The 21246-nt window shown below is 54.1% G+C and overlaps 1 protein-coding gene across 3 annotated transcripts; it reads left to right on the forward strand.

Moving 5' to 3' along the window:
* Positions 1-408: 408 nt before the first annotated feature.
* GRAMD1A (GRAM domain containing 1A) lies at positions 409-18426 on the forward strand. 3 transcript variants are annotated; one of them, XM_025038526.1, is made up of 18 exons: positions 409-4074; positions 4163-4183; positions 4630-4714; positions 4847-4950; positions 5027-5122; positions 5938-6018; positions 9118-9230; positions 9401-9551; positions 10090-10288; positions 11553-11696; positions 13239-13357; positions 13441-13583; positions 14193-14296; positions 14375-14548; positions 14641-14728; positions 15975-16082; positions 16147-16285; positions 17968-18426. In XM_025038526.1, exons 1-18 carry the CDS (start codon positions 3973-3975, stop codon positions 18058-18060), a joined length of 2064 nt encoding a protein of 687 aa, XP_024894294.1. In that variant the 5' UTR covers positions 409-3972; the 3' UTR covers positions 18061-18426. The 3 variants fall into 3 exon arrangements, with proteins under 3 accessions (XP_024894294.1, XP_015451093.1, XP_024894295.1); XM_015595607.2 differs by having other exon boundaries at positions 411-4074; positions 16165-16285; XM_025038527.1 differs by lacking the exons at positions 409-4074; positions 4163-4183; positions 4630-4714; positions 4847-4950; positions 9118-9230 and having other exon boundaries at positions 16165-16285.
* The last annotated feature ends 2820 nt before the right edge of the window (positions 18427-21246 follow it).

Consider the following 21246-nt stretch of genomic DNA (forward strand, 5'->3'; position numbering starts at 1 on the left):
GACTGGCTGTTGAGTTTCCTTTGTGTGCACACGTGTGTATATGTCTGCCCCTCCCTGACCAGAGAGAACTTTGTACCTGTTTAGGCCCAGGAAGCTGGAGGTGAGGTGTCCACAGTGGCAAAACCCCATTCTCTTTCGAGTCCCTGCCCCCCATAACGGTCCTGTAGCCTCGTGGGGCTCCTCCCTTCCCTCTGCTGCCGCCTGCCTGGTTGGACAGCCTCAAGGCTGTGCCTGCCCTTGAGCACTTCCGGTTCCTCCTGCCAAGGAGCAAGATGTGGGGGTGTGGGCCCTGCTCTGTCACACCTGTTTTTAGATGCCCTCCTTTAGACCTGTGGCTGTGGGAGATTAGGACGAGGTGGAGAAGGGTTCTGTGGTTCGGGGGCAGGGGCTAGGGGGAGAAGATGAGAGGCAGGGGAGAAATGTGGTTACCCCTCCTTCAGAACTCTTCCATCGCTCACCAGTGCCCTCAGGGTGAAGCTCAAACTCCTGGCCAGAGCTTACAGGGCCTGTGGGTGTGCCTGTGTCCTCTTGTCCTCCTCCCCCAGCCCACTGGCCACCTCGCTCCTCTTCAGACCTGCCAAGCTCCGTCCTGTCCTTGGACTCACTCTTCCTGTCCCTGAGCAGCTTCCTCTGCCCTTTGCCAGATCCCTGCTGTCCTTGGGACTCAGCTCACGTGTGCCCTGCACCCCACTCGCCTGTCTGCCCACTCAGCTCTCCTTCATTGCTGTGGTCCTCCAGCTTGCAGCATCAGTCTCCTGAGCCCCATGCTGTCTCTGGTTCGGGAGGTCAGCAGTGGGTCCCAGAACCTGCATTTTGCACAGCTGCCAGGGGCTGCTGGTGCTGTTTGGTGACCAGTGTCAGTGAGATCATCATCCTCGTTCACATGTTTCCTTATTATTGATTGTCGTTTTCCAACCAGAATGTCGGGTCCTCAGGGCAGGGATTGTACCCCGTTTGCTCGCTTCTGTGTGTCCAGTGCCTGGCGCAGGGCAGGTGGTCAATGCGTACTTAGAGAGTGAATGACTGCAGTTTGGAGTCAGTTTGGGCTCTGCACACCAGGCTGAAGTGTTTGTGCTATACCTGTCTGGGACAGTGTAGCATCTTGGACACAGGTGTGCTGGGGTGGTGGCAGGGCCATGTACTGTATTTTAGTCTTACAGTCCCTAATGATCACATTAGAGTGCCTTCCATGGGGCGGGCTGTATGTATGTATGTCTTCCCGACGACCCTGTGAAGTGGATACTGTTACAGTCCCACTATACTCAAGAAGAAACCGAAGCACAGAAAGGTTCAGACACTTGCCCAAGGTCACACAGGGAACTGATGGCAAACTGAGACCTGCCATCACCTCAGCTTGCAGAGAGGGGCGGGCAAGTCGCACATCTGGTTGAATCCAAGTTCTGTCGTGGCGGCAGTGGAGGGTCCTTCGTTCATTCCATCCACGAGAGCAAATGGTCGAGGAGCACCTGTCATGCACCAGGCCTCATTCTAGGCATTGGGGACACGGCTGGGAGCAAAACTTCCTCCCCCGCTGGAGCGCATCTCCTGTGTGGGAGTGTAAAAAACCAGGGAAAACACAGGTCAGGTGGGGGAAGTACTGAGGAGAGAGATGAAGAGAGAGGGGGTATGGAGATGGGGAGTGTGGTTTAAATAGGTGGCGGACGGTGTCTTGAAGAAGTGTCCATGAGCAGAGACCTGAAAGAGGCAAGGGAGCCCTGCAGACACCAGGAGGAAGGGCATTTGGGCAGAGGGAACAGTCAAGGCAAGAGAGTGAGCAAGGGGCGATGGGAGGGTCCAGCCCCGGGCTTTTACCTGGAATGAGGTGCAGCTGGGGCAGGGCTCACCAGGAAGGCCCTGACCTGACTCAAGTTCACAGGCTCCCTGTGTCTCTGCATGTGGGGGCACAGGAATGGAGCAGGGGGACCTTGGGAGGTGGATTTAGTAGTCGAGGAGTGGTAGTGGCCTGGGTCATCATCAATTCCATTTATTTATTTATTTACTTTATTCCACAAATTTATGTCACAAGTATGTCATGAATGCCTACCGTGGGCCCTGCTCTGAGCCATACTGGGGACAGAGCAGTGACCAAAACAACACCAAGGCTTGCCATCAGGGAGTTCAAGGACCTGTGGGAGAAATGGATTCGTCATCAAACAGGGACAGCACAGAGTAGTTAGGGCTGGGATGAGGGAAGCATAGGTAGAAAGGTTAGAGCTGGGATGGGAGCTGTGGGAACCCACAGAAGGGAGGCAGGATGCATAAGTTTGCTAGGCGAAGAGGAGGAAGGACAGTTTGGACAGAGAGACAGCGTGTGCTAAAGCTCGGAGGCAAGAGAGAGAAGTCCGAGGAGCCCCAGGTGATGGAGAGTCTCTTACTCCTCCCCAGGGGAGACTGAGGACCCCACGTTGGAATTCTGCCCAGAATTAAACCAGCTGTGTGTCTTTGGACAAGCAGTCTGGTTGGTTGCAATAGTCCAGGAGGAGTGGTGGTGCTCCAGGTCATCATCGATGTCATTTATTTGTTTATTCCACAAATTTATTTCATGGTTTGAGCCTGAGAAGCGCAGATGGTAACAGCACCAAATGCATAAGGAACTGTACGATTAATCATACACAGAGCTTGAGCTTGTCATGGTCCTAATAACAAAGTCAACAAAAGTGTCCCTTTAAAGTTCCCCAGACTGACTCCACAGCCCACTGGCTGGCAGTTTATGATTTTTCAGTGCTCTAATAGTTCTGTTTGTTCAGAGGCTGCTTCTGCATGGTAGGAACCTTGTCTGGTGGCTTCTGCTGCTCCCAGCTCTAGGCCAGGCATGGATTATTCACATAGTCACCAGTGTGTGTTCAGAGTTCACTATGTACCAGGTAGTTTTACGTGCTGGGGACACAGTGGCAACCGAGACCTCCTGAAGTTCACAGTCTGGGGCAGACGATAAACAAACTGAATAAGCCATCAGGATGAGTTGAGATAGTGTGAGTGGGACTGGGAGCTGGGGGCTGGGCCACCAGGGGAGGAGCATTTGAGTGGAATGAGACAGAACTGCTAATGCTGGGGCTGTGGGAGGGCATTCCAAGCAGCAAACAGAAGTACAGTGGCCTTGACTCAGAGAATGCACTTGGCGAGCTTAATGGACAAAAGGAGGCTGGGATGGTTGGAAGGAAGGGAGTGACAGGGACCACACTAGGGCCTTGGGGACTTTGCTTTTAGCTGGAGTGAGGTGCATTGCATGGGACTCAACCAGGAGGACCCTGACCTGACTCAGGGGTTCATTGGCCCCCTCTGTCTAGCTGTAGGAGGCAGGGACTAGAGCAGGAGGCCAGGGAGGAGGCTACTGGTGTGATAGAGGCTGGGCCAGGGCACTAGGGCAGAGGGGAGTGGGCACAATAGAAATAATGGAGATAAATTTTGGAGGTGGACCAGGTGGGACTTGCTAACAAATTAGAAATGAGAGATGAACAAGAAAGAAAATAAGATGTATACTTTTTTAGCTCAAGTAACTGAGTGGAGAGTGGAGAGTGGCTGCTCAGTTAATATTTATTGTATGAATAAATAAGTTAATTCAAAAAATAGGCATATTGAGAGCTCACTGTATGCCAGGCTCTATTACAAGCACTGTAGAAGTATTGATTCATTTAACCCTCCATATAACCAGATGAGAACATGCATTTCTTATTCCTGGGTCACAGATGAAGTATCCGAGGTACAGAGTGTTAGGGAACCTGCTCTGGGTCACATGCTAGGAAGTAGAGTTGAATGGATGGGCGGACATCAATGGGCTAATGGGTAGGCCTCCCAAAGTAGGCCTGTCTCCATACCCTGGCTTGTTTTTCCCCATGACCCCCTTCTCTGCTCCCCGCACCTAGCACCACCCCCCACTCTGGCCGGAGCACACCGAGCAGCTCCCCATCTCTCCGTAAGCGGCTCCAGCTCTTGCCCTCAAGCCGATCCGCACCTGAGCCGGAACCAGGCACCATGGTGGAGAAGGGGTCCGATAGCTCCTCAGAGAAGGGTGGGGTGCCTGGGACACCCAGCACCCAGAGCCTGGGCAGCCGGAACTTCATCAGAAACAGCAAGGTCGGTGCAAGCCCAGGAGGGGTGGGGACAGAGGTGGAAGGCAGAGGGACCCAGGGACTTGTTCTGACTCTACTCCTTTCTCTTGCAGAAGATGCAGAGCTGGTACAGTGTAAGTGTTGGGCATGGGGGCTTGCTGGAGGGGTGGGCGGGAGGGTGACAGCAGTCAGGGAGTGGATGCCATGGTCAGCAGACCTAAGGTCACATCCTGTGTTGCTCCTTATGTGCTGTGTGACCTTGAGTGAGTTGCTTAACCTCTCTGGGCCTCTCCTTGAGAAATAGTCCTAATATATCGAGGCTGAAGGGAACTTTGATTAAGAGTCAGTGATGCTGCTGCTCGGTATGTGACACAGGGCCTAGCTCATGTAGAAATCAGTAAATGGGAGCTCTCATCATGGTTACTCTCGTGTTACCAGCAGTGGAACACAGAATGACCTAGACTTGAGGCCTCAGAAAGCCTATCGGGGGTGGAGGAGACTGAGGGGCTTCTGAGTCGATGTGGGGCAAATTAGGGGTGTGAACCCCTATCTGGCTTCTCACTTCCCAAACTTCCCTCAGATGCTGAGCCCCACGTACAAGCAGCGGAACGAGGACTTCCGAAAACTGTTCAGCAAACTCCCTGAAGCCGAACGCCTCATCGTGGGTGAGTCCTGGTGCCCACCCACCCTGGACCCGACCCTGAGCTCCCAGCTCTGCCCTCCTGACCCTCCCACCTGGGTGCTGGCCAGGCCAGCCGTGTGACTCAGTGTCTGCCCATCTCTCCTGGCTGCCTCAGATTACTCCTGTGCCTTGCAGCGTGAGATCCTCCTCCAGGGCCGCCTCTATCTCTCCGAGAACTGGATCTGCTTCTACAGCAACATCTTCCGCTGGGAGACAACAGTGAGCTGAAGCGGACGAGGAGGGGCCCTGGGGCAGACCGGGCCCTGGCCCTTCCTGACCCTCTTGTCCTTCTCAGATTTCCATTCAGCTGAAGGAAGTGACGTGCTTGAAGAAGGAGAAGACGGCCAAGCTGATCCCCAACGCCATCCAGATCTGCACAGAGAGCGAGAAGGTGAGCAACAGGATCTGCCGACAGGGCCACATGGTCACTGATCTTAGCCGGCTCCTCCCTCCTCCCCTACCAAAGCCCTGTTTATGCTGCATCCCGAACTGTTCTCAGTCTGTCGCTTTCTCTTTGTTCTTCCTGCCCCTGCCCTGGCCCAGGCTCCCATCATCTCTGACCTGGATCTCCACACCAGCCTCCTGTCTCAGTCTCTGAAGTCTGTCCCCTCACACAGCTGCTCAGAGATAGTATTAATAGTAAAATTCTTCCTTCCCATGTATCTGGAACTCAGATGTCTCCTCTCCTTGGAAGCCTTCCCTGATGTTTCATTCTACCCTCAACGATTGTTGCCTCGTGGTTCCAAGATGGCTGCCTCACACCATTGGTCCAAACAGGAAGGGACAAGGGAAGGGGGCTGGGACACACACATGTGCCTGTGACATTTCACAGCAGACTGTTCTTTCTGTTTCATTGGCTGAGGATCAGTTGACCACCTCTAGTGAGTAAAGGAGACTGGGAAAGTGCCCAGGGCATCCCCCCTCACCGCCCAGTCGCTCTGGGATGACCCCATCTGGAGATGTCCCTGTCTCTCGTCCTGGACTGTGAGCTCTGGGGACAGGGCCAGGGGCTGTCTCCTTATCATGGTGACTTTAACGTCCATTATTCGGCTAGGTACAAGATAAACATTCTGTGGAACAAATGAAGGGACGAATGAAGGGACACATCAGGATGGAGATTAGGAACAGATATGGGTGGTGATGGCATTTCTCCTCCCTCTGGCTGTGTCTCTCCCCCACCCCCTCACACCCCTCTCTCTCCTGCAGCATTTCTTCACCTCCTTTGGGGCCCGGGACCGCTGCTTCCTCCTCATCTTCCGCCTCTGGCAAAATGCACTGCTTGAAAAGGTGAGCCTAGATGAGGCCTGGCCAGGGTGCTTAGCGGGTGGACCAGGGGAGACCATTGAGCCAGGGATGCCAGAACTCAGGAAACTGGAGGACCGCCCAGCTCTTCTCCATGGGCATCTGGCCTGACATACCGGCAGCTTCCTCCATAGGCCCCGTCAGGGGCCACCACAGGCTCCAGTGCCACATTCTGCCCACCAGAAAGGTGTATCCATGGCCCCTATTCACCATCTGCAAATCAAAAATACTCTGAAAATGTGGAGGGTTTTTTTTTTGGCACTGATAACATGGTTATTTATCGTGTCTATCAGCACTGTCTAACAGAACTTTCTGCTGCATTGGAAATGTTTCCTATCCATGTTCTCTAGTACAGGAGCCACTTGCTACGTGTGCCTGTTAAACTCTTGAAAAGTAGCTAATGTGACTGAGGATCTGCATTTTTAATTTAATTTTAATTAATTTAAACTTAAATGGCCATGCATGCTTCTTGCATAGTCCAGGTCTGTATTTATCTCAATTCATGTGACTATTCATGTGTTTCAAAGGTCAAAAAGTTATTAATTTGTATGACTGGGATAAATCTAATTGTAGTCCAGTATAAAGTTATAGTATCCAACATGGAAGCTTGATTCTCAAGCTTCTTTCTGGTTTCGGGGACCCTTTACACTCCTTAAAATGATTGTAGACTCCGAAGAGTGTTCGTGTAAGTGGATCATACCTATCGATATTTAGTGCATTAGAAATTGAAACTGGGAAATTTTAAACACAAGAATACATAAGCACACACTGCATTAGCTGCCAGAAAAATGACAGCATCTCCTGTCATATAGCCTCTGGAAAACTCCAGTGTATACTCATGAGAGAATAAAAGTGGAAAAGGCAAGTAGCATCTTATACTACTGGTAACACTTACACTTATGAAAATAATGTTGACCTCATGGGCACTCTGAAAGGTCTAGGGGAGCCCGGAAGTCCTTGGACCACACTTTGAGAACCTCTGGTATTCCCTGCACTGCATACTAACTATATTATTGTTGGTGCTGTATTACGGCATACAATATTGGCTCTGTATTTTCCTTCTTAAATCCCAAATTTTAATTTTGAATCATGTCTCACCCCAAAGGTTTTGAGTAAGGAAGTTTAGACTTTTACTCACCACTATCTGATACTCTATTGAGTGCCAGCCCTGAAAGGGCCCTCCTGTGAAATGCCCACTGTGGTTACATGGGTTTACGTAGGACGCATTCAGCTACAAGTGACTGAAAACCCAACCAAACAATGGTTTACGCAAACAGACAATTATCATAAGGAAATAATAATAGCTAACACTTAGGGTGCTACTGGGTGCCAGGCACTGATCTGAGCATTACACGAATTTAATCTTCACAACCACCTCACGAAGCAGTATGTTTATTATCCTTATTTCACCAATGAGGCACAAAGGGATAAGACTTGCCCCCGGTCACATAGGCTGTTGTGTGGTATAGCTAGGGTTCTGACCCCTTTCAGTTAGGTTCTGGTGTCTCCTCGACCACTGTGTCACACTGATGTTTTTGTAACAAGAGGCAGGTGTTTGGTTTGGGTTTGAATGCTCCCCTCTGTCATCTAGGACCCCAAATCTTGTCTCTTTACCACACTATCATCCCTCTGCATATTGATGTTTTGTCCACATGCTTATTGCCTTGTGATTACAAGGTGGCTGCTACAGTTCCAGATGCCATGCCCTCACATAAGTATCCCAAACACAAAGGAGTAAAGGGGTGGATAGAAAGTGGACTTTCTTTTATCAGAGAGGAAAAGCCACCTTTAGCAGACTTCTTCATGCATTTCTTTGGCTAGAACTAGGTCACATGACTGCCTTCTTTTGCGAAGAAAGCTGGCCATGTGGCAAAAGAAAGACGAATTGGTATAAACCAATTATAATTCATCCCTGGGACTGGAGAAGGTTTCCACCCCGATCAGCGTTCTGCTGGCAGGGAGGGAAGGTGACAGGGAAGGTGGCTAGATGTCGGGTAGGCATGGCTCAGTGTCTGCTGCTGCTGACGGCCTGTAGCACCTCTGAAGGCCCAAACCCACTCTTCCAGCAGTGTTGCACTCATGTCCTCTTCTCTTGGGGACGGCAGCTATAGCCATTAGGGGCAAGAGTGCTGGAGCAGGAGCCTGAGCAAGGGGACAGCGCAGCGTCAAAGTCTGCAAGGAGGGCAGGGACAGAGCTCTGGCTGTGAACCCAGGGTTGGCATTCTAGCCCCATCACTGAGGAGCTGAGTGACCTGGGGCAAGTCACTGAAACCCATTGGTCACATGAGGACTGTCCCTCCTTAATAGCAGCCAGAGCCGAGCCCAGGATAAGCGCTCGGCTGCATCAGCTCTTGTGAGGCAGGACTGCCCACTGGTGAGCTCCAGGGTGCCAGAACAGCCCCTGAGATCAGATTTCAGCACCGCCACTCGGGCACCTCTATACCTCAGCTCCAGCTATAAACAAACAGATACTGTCTTAAAAATGGATATTGTCATAAAAGATATTAGCACTGACTTTACAGAGTTGTTTTGAAGACTCAGTGACTTAGCTCATGTGAAGGGGTTAGAGGAGTGCCTGGCACATGGTAGCAACTCAGCGAGCGTCTGCTGCTGCTAGTGTTGTCGTGATTACTGTTTTATTACTGTTTCATCATTGTTATCCAGCCCTTCTGGCCATGGGTAGCCAAAAGCCCAGGACTCCTGAGAACACTTGGGAAATAGTCGGGGGCAGGGCGCATGGGGGTGGGGAGCAGAGGTTCTGGAGGCTGGGTTCAAATCCTTGAATTGCCTCTTGTCACTTGTGTGAGCTTAAGCGCATGACTTCTCCCTGGGCGCCTTGCGCCTGCTCTTAACTGAACCATTAACCTGTAACTGTGGGAGTATTGTGAGGACCTGAGGGGAAAGTCTTGAGGATACTGGCTCCTCCCCACCGGGCTGTGATGAGGTGTGAGATCTGGAATGGGGGACCATGCTGCCCCCATGTGGACATCAAGGGAACTGCTGAGGCTGAGGGCTGTTAGGGACGGGTGGGAAGGGCTCTGGCCGGTGTGAGGTGGAGGCCAATCCTACATCTTGCCTGCCCAGACGCTGAGTCCCCGCGAGCTCTGGCACCTGGTGCATCAGTGCTACGGCTCAGAGCTGGGCCTCACCAGTGAGGATGAGGACTATGTCTGCCCCTTGCAGCTGAACGGTCTGGGGTGAGTCAGAGGTTGGCAGTTGATTCCTGGGGTTGGGGGAGACAGGAGAGGCTGTGTGCAGAGCTCCTGGACTCCTGGGTGGACTGAGGTGGGTGAACAAAGTCTGGAGACCAAGAGGGTGTGTGGGGTCTCAAAGATATAGTAACCCCACACCCTCCCTTTCCCCGCAGGAGCCCCAAGGAAGTGGGCGATGTGATTGCCCTGAGTGACATCACGCCCTCGGGGGCAGCCGACCACAGCCAGGAGACAAGCCCAGTGGGTTCGCGCCGTGGCCGCATCACCCCCAACCTTTCCCGGGCCAGCAGTGATGCAGACCATGGGGTGAGCAGGAAAGTGGAGGAGAGAGGAGGGTGCTGAGGGGAAGAGGCAGAGGAAGGCTGGGGGTGGTATCGTCAAGAGGGCAGATGGATGGAGAAGAGACAAGGTTGAGGAAGAGAAAAGGTTGATGTAGGAGTAAGGGGAGGGATGGATGGAGAGAGAGGACGGAGCTGGGAAAACGAGCAGGGAAACTAGGGACAAATAGGGAATGAAAAACAGGCACAGGGGGAACAGACTGAAAGAGTAGAGACAGAAGAAGCAAGAGGTGGATGGATGGGTGAATGGAGGTAGGAAACAGGCAAGACGTGGACAGGACAGACAGATGTACAGGATCGGGCATAAGAAAGCTTGTGGCCCAGGCATCCAAGATAGGCCTGGGAGGGGCTGAGAGGGCTCCTCATACCTCAGCTGTAAGCCCTATATATCCACATGGCCTCCCAGCATTGGTTTTCTTACAGTCTCAAATCCTTATGGCCGGCGTGCAGGAGGCCCTCAGGATGGGATGGGGTGGTACAAGGCTAGTTGAAGCCATTCTTTGCAGGCAGAGGAGGACAAGGAGGAGCAGACAGACAACCAGCCAGATGCCTCCTCCAGCCAGACAGTGACTCCGATGGCCGAACCCCCGAGCACAGAGCCCACCCCATCTGACGGGCCCACTTCCCTGGGCCCCTTGGACCTGCTGCCCAGTGAGGAGCTATTGACGGATACGAGTAACTCTTCCTCATCCACAGGGGAGGAAGGTGAGGCAGCCGCTTTGGTTGTGAGTGACAAACCTTATTCAGACTGGCTTAAACAAGGGAATTGCTGGCTCTCTGGACTAACAAATTCAAGGGCTGGGTGGGTAAGACATTCACACAGTGTCATGAGACATCTGTATGTCTTTAGCTCTGCTTTAAAGGTAGCAGGGCAGGGTGAATAGGAGCCCAGACTGAAGCCAGTTCACCAGGGTTTAAATCCTGGCCACAGTGATTCATAGCTGTGTAACCTGGGTGAATTGTGTAACCTCTGTGAGCCTCATTTCCCTCATCCGAAAAATGGGGTTAGGAATAATAATACCCACTTCATAGGGTTGTTAAGAGAATTAAATGAATTAATACATGTAAAGTGATTGGGCCAGCTGGTAAGTGCTGGCTATTATTTCCATCATCATCATCATTACCTCCATTTCTCTGTGCCAGCTTCATTCTCAGGTAGCTTCTCTTTTTGTGGGGACAGAGAGAACCCCCACCCTGCCCCAGACAAGCATAGCAGAGAGAAAACATGCTTTTCCTGGCTGCTGTACCAAAAGCTCTAGGGTTGGCTTGAGCCAACTCCTGAACCAATCACTGGCTGCCTAAGGGCTGTACCAAAAGCTCTAGGGTTGGCTTCAATTGGAGAATGAGCCAACTCCTGAACCAATCACTGGCTGCCTAAGGTCACACACATATCTATAAACCAATCACTGGCTTCCTGGTCTGGCCTGGGTTACAAACGCACATACCCCAGAACTAGGCACTGGCCCAGAGCTTCAAGCTGCTGAGCCTGGGAGCACGTGCCACTCCTGTGATTGCTGGGACTGCAGTTGGCTGGGCCTAGGTCTGTGCTCCACCTTGAACCAATTCTGGTGGCTCTGATTGTCTGAGACTGGGACACACGCCACCCTGAAGCCACCCCCGTGGCAGAGGAGGCCAGGTAGTGCGCTGTTGGTGGCTCTGATTGTCTGAGACTGGGACACACGCTACCCTGAAGCCACCACCCCCGTGGCAGAGGAGGCCAGGTAGTGCGCTGTGTTAGTGTCCACTCTAGTCTAGGAGGGTAGGTCTGTTCATCCTCTCTACAAGGCCAGGAATGGGGATGAGTGGTCACCCAGAGGGAAACCAAGAAAGGGTCTGTTCATCCTCTCTACAAGGCCAGAGATGAGTGGGATGAGTGGGGATGAGTGGTCACCCAGAGGGAAACCAAGAAACCAATGTGAGAACGGAGAAGCACAAGTGGCCTCATCTGCTGCCCTTCTCTGTCGCCCAGCGGACCTGGCCGCCCTGCTTCCCGACCTCTCCGGCCGGCTCCTCATCAACTCCGTTTTCCACATGGGCGCCGAGCGGCTCCAGCAGATGCTCTTCTCAGACTCACCCTTCCTGCAGGGCTTCCTGGAGCAGTGCAAGTTCACAGGTCAGGCTGAGGTTCGCCGGGCACAGCGTGGGCCTGGAGAGGTCGAGCCCAGGCGGGCAGTGCTGTGCAGATTCGGTGTGGCAGGGTGCGGGACTTAGAGGCAGCATCCACGAGACCAGAGTCTTCTGCCTCTTACTATGCTTGCTAGCTGGGTGGCCTTGGGCAGAGTCCAGTGTCTCTGTGCCTGTTTCTTCTTCTGCATAATGGGGGTATGGTAATAGTACCTGCCTTCATCAGGGTCTCAGGAGAACTAAGTGAGTTAATACTAGAAAAGGGCCTAAAACAGCACATAGTAAGCATTTCATAAATACAAGTTAGTGATCATACATTTAGTGCCCGCCGTCAGGCCTATGCAAAGACCAGGACAGATGAACCTCAGAATCTAGTGAGCATGAGGGTAAATAGAATATCACACAAATAAGTGAATGTTGGAGGGGTAGCTGTGATCTGAGAGGTATCAGGAAAGGCCACGGGAAGAATGTGAAATTGAAACCAAGGCCTGAAGGAGGAGCTTTTCCAGGGAAAGGGGAGGAGGTGAGGGAGAAGAACCTGAAGGCCAGCAGAGCACCTGCATGGGCCCTGAGGCTGGAGAGAGACACTGCGAGAAATCCCTCCAGGCTGGGCCCCTGCAGCCAGGGATGCAGAGGGGAGGCCGCAGCACCAGGTGAGGCGGAAGGGTTGACGGTGAGGCCGGCAGAGGAGCTCAGGAAGCTGTGCAAGAGATTCAGGTAGGGGAAGAGCTAGTCGGTAGCTTTTCTGTTTATTTTTTCTATGTTAGTATAAAGGAACCTTCAGAATGAGTAAGGTTGTGCCTCGTGTTGGGGGCATGAGTCCCCATGCCAGGAGAGACTGGCATGACAGACTGAGGAACTCAGACTCTGTCCAGGGGCACCGGGGAGTCATGGAGTGTTCTAGGCAGATAAGGGACAGGGTTAGGCTACACTTAAAGAAGCTACTCCTGGACCAGAGGTGGAGATTGAGACCGGGACCTGAGGGAGATTGGAGAGGGCCCTGGGCTGGCAGCGACCAGCAGGACCAGCAGTGATGCTCAGGAGGGGGAGTGAACAGACAGGAGAGGGAGTGTCCAGGCCTAGGCTTCTGGGGGGAGTCTAGAGGACAGTGGGGCCACCCCTGAGATGGGGCCCCAAGAGGAGGGGCAGGTTTGAGGAGATGCTGGCGCCAGTCAGGGCGCAGTGGATACGAGGGGCCCAGGGGACCTAACTGCGGAAGATGTTCTAGGTCTGAGGCTCAGGGGAGAAACCAGGATTGGTACAGAGGGAAACGAGCTGCTGGAACGGATGTGGGGGCCCCAGGCTGGTGAGAAGTGGAGGGAGGGAAGCGATCCCAGCTCTGAGTGTCATCAGCATCTAAAGTTTTAGGCATCTAGAGGAAGGTGGGGCAGACACCAAGGGGACACAGAGGAGGGTGGGTTTGGGGGCAAGTCCCCAGAGAACTGGAACTTTCCAAAAAAGCTGAGTCTCCTACAGCCTGTGGGCAAAGGGCTGTAGAATGGTCTCCTCATTCTGTTCTTCCCTCCCCTAGACGTGACCTTGAGCCCCTGGAGTGGGGACAGCAAGTGCCATCAGCGCCGGGTGCTGACCTACACCATTCCCATCAGCAACCCGCTGGGTCCCAAGAGCGCCTCCGTGGTAGAGACACAGGTGGGCCAGGCAGGGTGACCGACCAGGCGGAGCAGCCAGGCGGGGCGACCCTGACTCCCTCCTCCCTTGTCCTGTCCCTGCAGACGCTGTTCCGGCGCGGCCCGCAGGCAGGCGGGTGCGTGGTGGACTCGGAGGTGCTGACGCAGGGCATCCCTTACCAGGACTACTTCTACACTGCCCACCGCTACTGCATTTTGGGCCTTGCCCGGAACAAGGCCCGGCTCCGGTGAGCAGCACCCTCCACCTGACGCCCTGGTGATCCCAGCCCCGCCCCCACACAACGCTTCCCAGCCCGTCAGCTTCAGCGGCAGAATGTTGGGCTGGGCGAGCAGAGGTGTTGGGTCCCTGAGGGGTCAGGAACGCCTGGAAGTGTTAGGGCTGCGCCTCTAGAAGAAGGGAGCTGCTGTTGACCAGGATGGGAAGATGGAGAGGAGTAGGTTTGCGGGGAGATAAGGGGCTCAGTTAAGGACATGTTGAGCTGTCCCTTAGACCCCCATGTGGGGTTGGATATAGCAGCAAGGTAGAAGGGGGTCAGGCCTGAGGTGTGACTAAGCTGCCAATTTGGGTGGGCGGTGTTGAGGTGGCACTTATGGCTGGGAACTTGCCGAGGTAGTGGGAGTGTGGACAGAGAAGGGGCCGTGGGCTGACTGGCACTCGGGGTAAGTGAGGATCACAGGGAAGCCATGGGTGGGTTGGTGGGAGTGTGCCTGTTTTGTCCATGGGCAACATGGGGCCCTCTCTGAATTAGGGGAAGGAAAGCATCCCCGAGAATGGGGCAGCAGGGCTGGAGGCAGACCGTGACCCCTGACCCCCTCACCCCACTCCCCACCCCCAGAGTGTCTTCTGAGATCCGCTACCGGAAGCAGCCCTGGAGCCTGGTGAAGTCCCTCATCGAGAAGAACTCATGGAGCGGCATTGAAGATTACTTCCACCACCTGGGTAGGGGGCAGAGTCCGGCAGGGCAGGGTCATGGCCTGGCTAGGCGCAGATGTGCAGAACCCTCTCTTGTGTTTGCAGAGCGAGAGCTCACCAAGGCCGAGAAGCTGTCCCTGGAGGAAGGCGGGAAGGACGCCCGGGGACTGCTGTCAGGCCTTCGGAGGCGGAAGCGGCCCCTGAGCTGGAGGGGTCACGGTGACGGGCCCCAGCACCCAGACCCTGACCCCTGCGCCCGGGCTGGCATGCACACCTCAGGTGTGTCTGTCAGGCCTGGGCAGGGCAAGTGGAGGAGCGCGGCCCGGGTCGGGTGGGCTGGATGGGTCTGACTCCAAGTTGCTCTGCTGCAGGCTCCCTCAGCTCCCACTTCTCGGAACCGTCCATGGAACAGGGCCCCGGGGCAGGCATCCCCAGCGCCCTGGTGCTCATCAGCATTGTGTGAGTAAGGAGGCTGGGCCTTGAGGTCACACAGGCCTGGAGCTGTGTCTTGGTTGTGTGACCTTGAGCAAACGCTTGGCCTCTCTGGGCTTCTGCTTAAGCGAGAGCGTAGGCTCACCTCATAGCAAGGATTAAAGGAGCCGATGTTTGGGACGCGCCTGGCAGAACTCTGTGCACTGTGTACTTCTCGGTCAGAAGTTTTCCTGCTGGAAGAGGGATGCCCTGGGGCTCCAGGAGGTTGGAGGGGCCTCACCTCGCCCAGGGGTTTTCTGGAAGAGAAGGCCCCCAAAGGTGGCAAAATTAGGTGAACCAGGAGAGGTATACAAAAGAAACAATTTTAGTTACACATTTCATTCATGCTTTCTGTGCCTAAGCCTAAGCCGGATGATGTTGAGGACACAGTAGCGACAGATAGCTCTGGGGGGAGACAGACCTGGCACCAGACCAGAGTGATGGGGGAGGCACAGGCAGAGGGGACAGAGCTGGGATGGGGGAGGCACAGGCAGAGGGGACAGAGCCCACACAGGGAAGTCATGGGAGCCAATGAAGGCTTCCTTCAGGTGGGACAGGAGGCCAGTCAGGGAAGGCTTCCTGGGAAAGCAGAGGACTCCTGAACCGAGACCCCGGAAGGTCAGGCAGGGAGGTACACATGCTCAAAGGCTTGGGGGTGTGAGGGCCAGGACACTCTGAGGAAATGCAGGTGAGATCTGTGCTTCCAGCAGACCGCACGAGGTGTGGATCAGATCGGCCATATGCTCAGCCTCTCTGGGCCAGCCTCAGTTTCCCAAGTGCAGCGGCCTAATGAGGCTGTGTGCCATGCTCTGCTGGGAGCCGTGGTGGAGGAGGGGTGGGGGTAGCTAGGGTGGGCTGGGCAGCTCTCATCTCTTTGTCTCTCCTTCACTGCCTGCTCAGGATCTGTGTGAGGTAGGGTCGTGCATCGTGCATTTCCCCTCACCTCACGTCTCGCACTCTGGCTGCAGCCCCTTCTCTACTCCACCCTCGGCTCTCCCAGCAAGGTTGTCTGGCATAGCGGTTAAGGGCATGGGCATTAGACCAGCCTGAGTTGGAACCCTGACTGAGCTGCTTATGGACCATGTGACCCCAGGCTGTCTCTCCCCATCTCTGAGTCTTAGCTTCCTTCCCTGAAGAGGGGGGTAATCATGGTGTCACTTCATAGTGTGGTGGTGTGTTGGCCTGGCTTGTGGGAGTATCATGCCAATTCTTGACCTCTGACCCCCGCCCCTAGCCTCATCGTCCTCATCGCCCTCAACATCCTCCTCTTTTACCGCCTCTGGTCCCTGGAGAGGACAGCCCACACTTTTGAGTCCTGGCACAGTCTAGCCCTGGCCAAGGGGTGAGTGAGTACCTGAGGGGGTTAGGAGCTTGGGCAGTTTGGAGGAGGCCAGGGCTCCACTCAGGCCCTGCACCCCCCGCAGTAAGTTCCCGCAGACGGCTGCAGAGTGGGCGGAGATCCTGGCCCTGCAGAAGCAGTTCCACAGCGTCGAGGTGCACAAGTGGCGGCGGATCCTGCGGGCCTCCGTGGAGCTCCTGGACGAGGTATGGCCCTGGGGATGTGGGCCCTGCACGCAAACCCCAAGATGTGGCAGATGCCTCTGAGCCTCAGTTTCCTCCTCTGTAAAACGAGGAAGCCATTCATAGTCCCCACCTCCAAGGATTGCCGGAAAAACTGACAGAATGGAAGAAAGAATTTATTGACTCTCATCTAGAGGGGAGAAGTCCAGGAGTATCTGACTTAAGGCATGGTTGGATCCAGCCACTCAATAGTAGTAAGAATTGGCCTCTGGTACCATCTCTTGACTCTGCCCACCCCCAAGGTTGGCTTAGTTTTGGGCATACTTTCCCCTAGGATGACCGAGTTGGTACCTGAAGCTCTAAGCTGACATCTAAAGGAAAGTATTCACTCTCACTGGCTCTTGGGGTCACATGCCCACACCTGAACCAGTCACAGCATCCAGGGGTAGGCGAGGTGTGGTCCCTGAGCCCCTCTCCCCTTTGGGGTGCCTAAGGGATCATGTAAGCATGGGAGAGAGGTTTTCCGAAGGATATTGAGGCCTCATCGCCAGAAGGGGTTGCCCCAGACACCCCCTATAGTTCAGGCGCAGCATCTGTTCAGAAGGCCAGGTTCAAATTCCGGTTCCTGACCTTGTACACGTGCCTTGGGGCCTTGTAAGGAATAGTGATTGGCAGTACCTGAAAGACTATTGTGAGGGTTAAATAAGTTCACACTGGAGTAATGCTGAGCTCAGAGTAAACACTTTATGTGTGTTTGCTGTCAGAGTGAGCCCAGTGCCAGGCACAGCAGGTGCTCAATAAATGTGATGGGTCAGCACAGATGTCAGACGCTGGGGTAAGTGCCTAACATGGGGAGTGGGTGTGGGAAGCAGGGAGCAGCCGGCACTGGCCGGGCCCCCAAGGACGTCAGAACCCAAGTTTGTGGGTGACAGTGAAAATCACGTCCAGTCACCGCAGGCCATAATGCTGAGGCCCACCTTAGGGGCCTTGTTGTGGCCAGAAATCATGCTCAGACGGAGAAGCTCATGCCAGGAAGGGCTGTGCAGGACGAGGTGGGGGTGGGGGCAAGGCTGGCGCTTCGTGGCTCAGGGCCTCCCCATCCTGAGTTAAAGTCTTATTAGTTTCCTCTTTCTGAAATTGCCATTAGGCACAGAGGTGAGTTCTCAGATGAATGCTAACAGATACTGATTGAGCCAAACTGTTCTAAATGCTAAAATGACCAACTTCTTTGTTTCTCATGGCCAACCTGTGAGGGGGCTGCTTTTGTTGGCCCCCATCTAACACACAGGGATGCTGAGGTATGAGGTGTTCAGACTCGCCCAGGATCACACAGTGGGGAATAAGAATAATTAATGTGCACTGGGCACCTAGGACCTGTGTGCCCAGGTGGTCTATCATTAGATCCCTGGAATAATCTGATGAAGTAGGTATATTACTGACCCAGCTTTCAGCTGAAGCATCTGGGACAGATAAGGGGCTTACCCAAGGTTACCCAGTAAGTAGCAGAGCTGGGACTTGAACCCAGGCCATCTGGGCTCCTTCCATTTGCTGCCTGTTGGGTACAATATGGCTCTGCTCTTGTTACAGGGTGACCTTGGCAGGGGATGTGGCCTCTCATGATCTTCCCCAGTTCCTCAACTGCAGGATGGGGGGAGGCGTCGTCCCTCCTAGTGCTCATCCCGCACCCTGCCCACCTCTCCCCGCAGATGAAGTTCTCCCTGGAGAAGCTGCATCAAGGCATCACCATCTCAGACCCTCCCTTCGACTCCCAGCCACGGCCCGATGACAGCTTCTCCTGAGGACGCCAGGCCACACCGCTGTCCCTCCAAATGGACAGATGGACACAGAGCCTCGGTAGCCACTGCTGGCACGGTGTGAACACCGGGAGCCTCCTGCCCACCCTTCCCAGTGGCCCAGCCCGGGGCCATGCAGACATGGGGACCACAGAACCAAGATGCACTTTAGACCAGTGTGTGCGAGTCCAGCTGCCATTGCCTGCCCAGCCAGGGAGCTTGCCTGGCCTTCAGCAGGCCTCCTGCTAACTTATTTTGCCCAGCTGGGGTTGTGGGGGGTATCTCCCAGGGTGCACAATCCCTTTAGCTCTGGGTTTAATGTATTATATTTATTTGGAGCCGACAGAGCCTCAATAAAGGTTTGGAAATGGCTGTGGCTGTGCCTATGGGGCCCTGGGAGCGGGTGGGAGCCTCCCATTGCACTCAGATTCTGCTGTGGTGGTGGAGCGAGTGCTCTGTCCATTTTCTCGGGCCATAGTCACTGAATGACCTGGAATTCCCTAGCATCTTACACAAGCTTTGCATCATCAGAATCCAGTGCAGGGGCTCCTAAGACAGACTTTAATGCTTGTTGGCCTAGGTTCGAATCCTACCTCTGATACTTAGCAGGCATGTAACCTGGAGCTGGTCAGCCTCTCCCAGCCTCAGTTTCCTCTTCTGTTCAATGGGCATGAGAATAGCACCAGTCTCCCAGGGTGGTTAGTTGTTCTCAAATTTTGGCTGCATCAGAATCTCTTGGAGGGTTTGTTAAAAGGCAGACTGCCATACCCATCCACAGGATCTCTGACTCAGCCGGTCTGGGGTGGGCTGACAGCAAGTTCCTAGGTGCTGCTGCTGCTGCTTGTCCAAGGACCCCACTTTGAAAACTGCTTTATGAGGATGCAAGGAGTTAATATGGCTACTTATGACAGGACCAGGCACAGAGTAAATATTCAGTAATGTTACTCTTATTGCAGAGAAATTGAGGGGAGAAAAGTAACTAATGCAGTGAGTACCAAGTATGTACCAGGCTAAGTGCCATGGTCTGATGTTCATTTAATTCTCACAGTGGCTCTCTGAGATGGAGACAAATAATTACATGCCTGGGGCCACTCAGCAGGGAGGCATAGGCCCCTAGTGACGTAGGCCTGGCCCCTAGTGATTTCGCATTTAGATGGCAGGCCCTAACCCATTCTGGACCCCACAATGGCCCATCCAAGTTAAGGCCATCTGGATTCCTGTCTTACTGATGAGGAAATGGTCTAAGGAGCCAATGTAGACCTTCATCAGGTAGAACCTGGATCTGTCCACTCAAACTCTGTGCTGGTTCCAGAGTGAGTAAAAGGTAGAGAGACCTTCCACATGTCACAGTGAGGCTATAAGAATCTTTGTAATTGATGGCTTGGGGCAGAAGAGTGGAGGAGGGGTTGAGTAGAGGCGGGATGGACTACAGGTGGCGAAGAGCAGAGCCAGCTTCTCCTACCCTCTAGCTATGTGGTCATGACAAGTTACCCACCCTGAGCCTCAGTTTCCCATACCTGTAAAGTGGGCATAATGGTGATACCCACCTTGTAGGAAGAATTAGATGAGTTAATGTTAGTAAAGTGCATAGAGCAGCACCAAGCCTATAGCAGGTACTCAGGGAACATCAGCTTGTGGGGCTGCCAGGTGCTCCTGCCCAGTGCCTAAGGCCTGTCCTCATTGTGCCTCTGTTTGCCACCCCTGCCAGAGGAAGTGTTCAGAATAGCAAGAAGGTTATTTTCTGCAGAGGAATTTCACAAGCCAGGAGGTGCTGGCACAGAGGCCCAGACAAAATAAGGTGTCCAGTGTCACTGGCTTCCTGTCCCTCTGCCCCGGGTCTACCCCAGACTCTGATTCCTCTTGTCGGGGAGGGTGAGGCCAGGGGGATTATGGAATTTCACCCCACCGAGAACTGGTGTTCAGGACCTGGACAGCGACCCCCCAGCCAGAAGTCTTGCTTCCACCCAGGTCTGATAGCCCAGAGCCCCCAACCTCATCCTCTCCTTTTAGCAGAGCCTACTGATTGGACAGGCGGTACTGGGTAGGATTCCAGATCCACCTGAAGCCAGGGGCATGACCCTAGGTGAGAGAGTGACTCTTCAGTGAAATGAGAATAATGGAACTTGCTGCAAATGTTTAGGGACGTAGAAAGGGATTCTGCATATCACAAGGGCTCTAGCATTGGCATTTGTTTATTCATTTGACAAATATTTGTTGAGCACCTATAACATACCAGGCATAGTTCAAGGTGCTGGAGCCACTGGTGCATAGGACAATGGCCTCTCCCTGGAGGAGTGTACATTCCAGAGTCGGAGGGACAGGCAGTGAACAGAGTAACTGTATAAAGGAAGAGTACAATGTCTGGTGACAACTGCTGTGGGGGAAAAAAAAATCCAAAACAAGTAAAAGAGGTCAAGTAAGAGACAGAGAGGTAGTTTCCCTGGATTGACAGAGACCTGATGAAGGTGACATTGAAGCCAAGAGCTGCAGGAGGAGCGCTAGTGAGCCCTCTGACCCACCAGAGGGGAAGAGTGGTCCAGGCAGAGGAAGAGCAAGGGCAAAGGTCCCGAGACAGGAATGAGCTTGGTGTTTTGGGCACACACCTGGACAGCCAGCTCCCAGTTAGGGGAGAGAGGAGTAGAGGATGACGTCAGAGACAGAGAGGAAAGGGCATCGAGAAGGGCCCTCCTTCTGAAAGATGGCACCCCAACGCCCCCAGGGCAGCCTCTCCGGTTTGGATCCAGCCTCTCCTGCTTGGAACAGGTCTGCAGTGTTATCGGTAGCCCTAGCAAGACACCTCCCATGCGCACTAGGGTTTCCGCACGGTGACCTCCAGGCCCGGATGCCAGGGACCTGAGGGGAAGGTCATTTAGAGGTCCCAGTAAGTCCCCCTGGATTCCATGAGGGTGATCTCTACAATTTGAAGTCTGAAGCTCTGTCCCCAGACTGTCCTCTCAGGCCCCTTGTGACTCTGGGAGTGACCTTTCCCAGACTCAGACACAGGGTCCCCAGTGTCTGGAGGGATCGGATACCCAGACCATGAGCCCATGCCCAGAAGCCGCGGTCCCTGCGCCACCGAGAAGGCCGGTGCAGCGGACGCCTTCCGTCCGCTGCGGCAAAAGCTGGGCGGCCGCGCCCTCCCCCCGCGGTGATTCATCCCGCCCCCTCCCTCTCCCTCCTCCCTCCCGGGCC

Source organism: Pteropus alecto, unplaced genomic scaffold, assembly GCF_000325575.1.
Source record: "Pteropus alecto unplaced genomic scaffold, ASM32557v1 scaffold9, whole genome shotgun sequence".
In the NCBI taxonomy this organism is placed as follows: domain Eukaryota; kingdom Metazoa; phylum Chordata; class Mammalia; order Chiroptera; family Pteropodidae; genus Pteropus; species Pteropus alecto.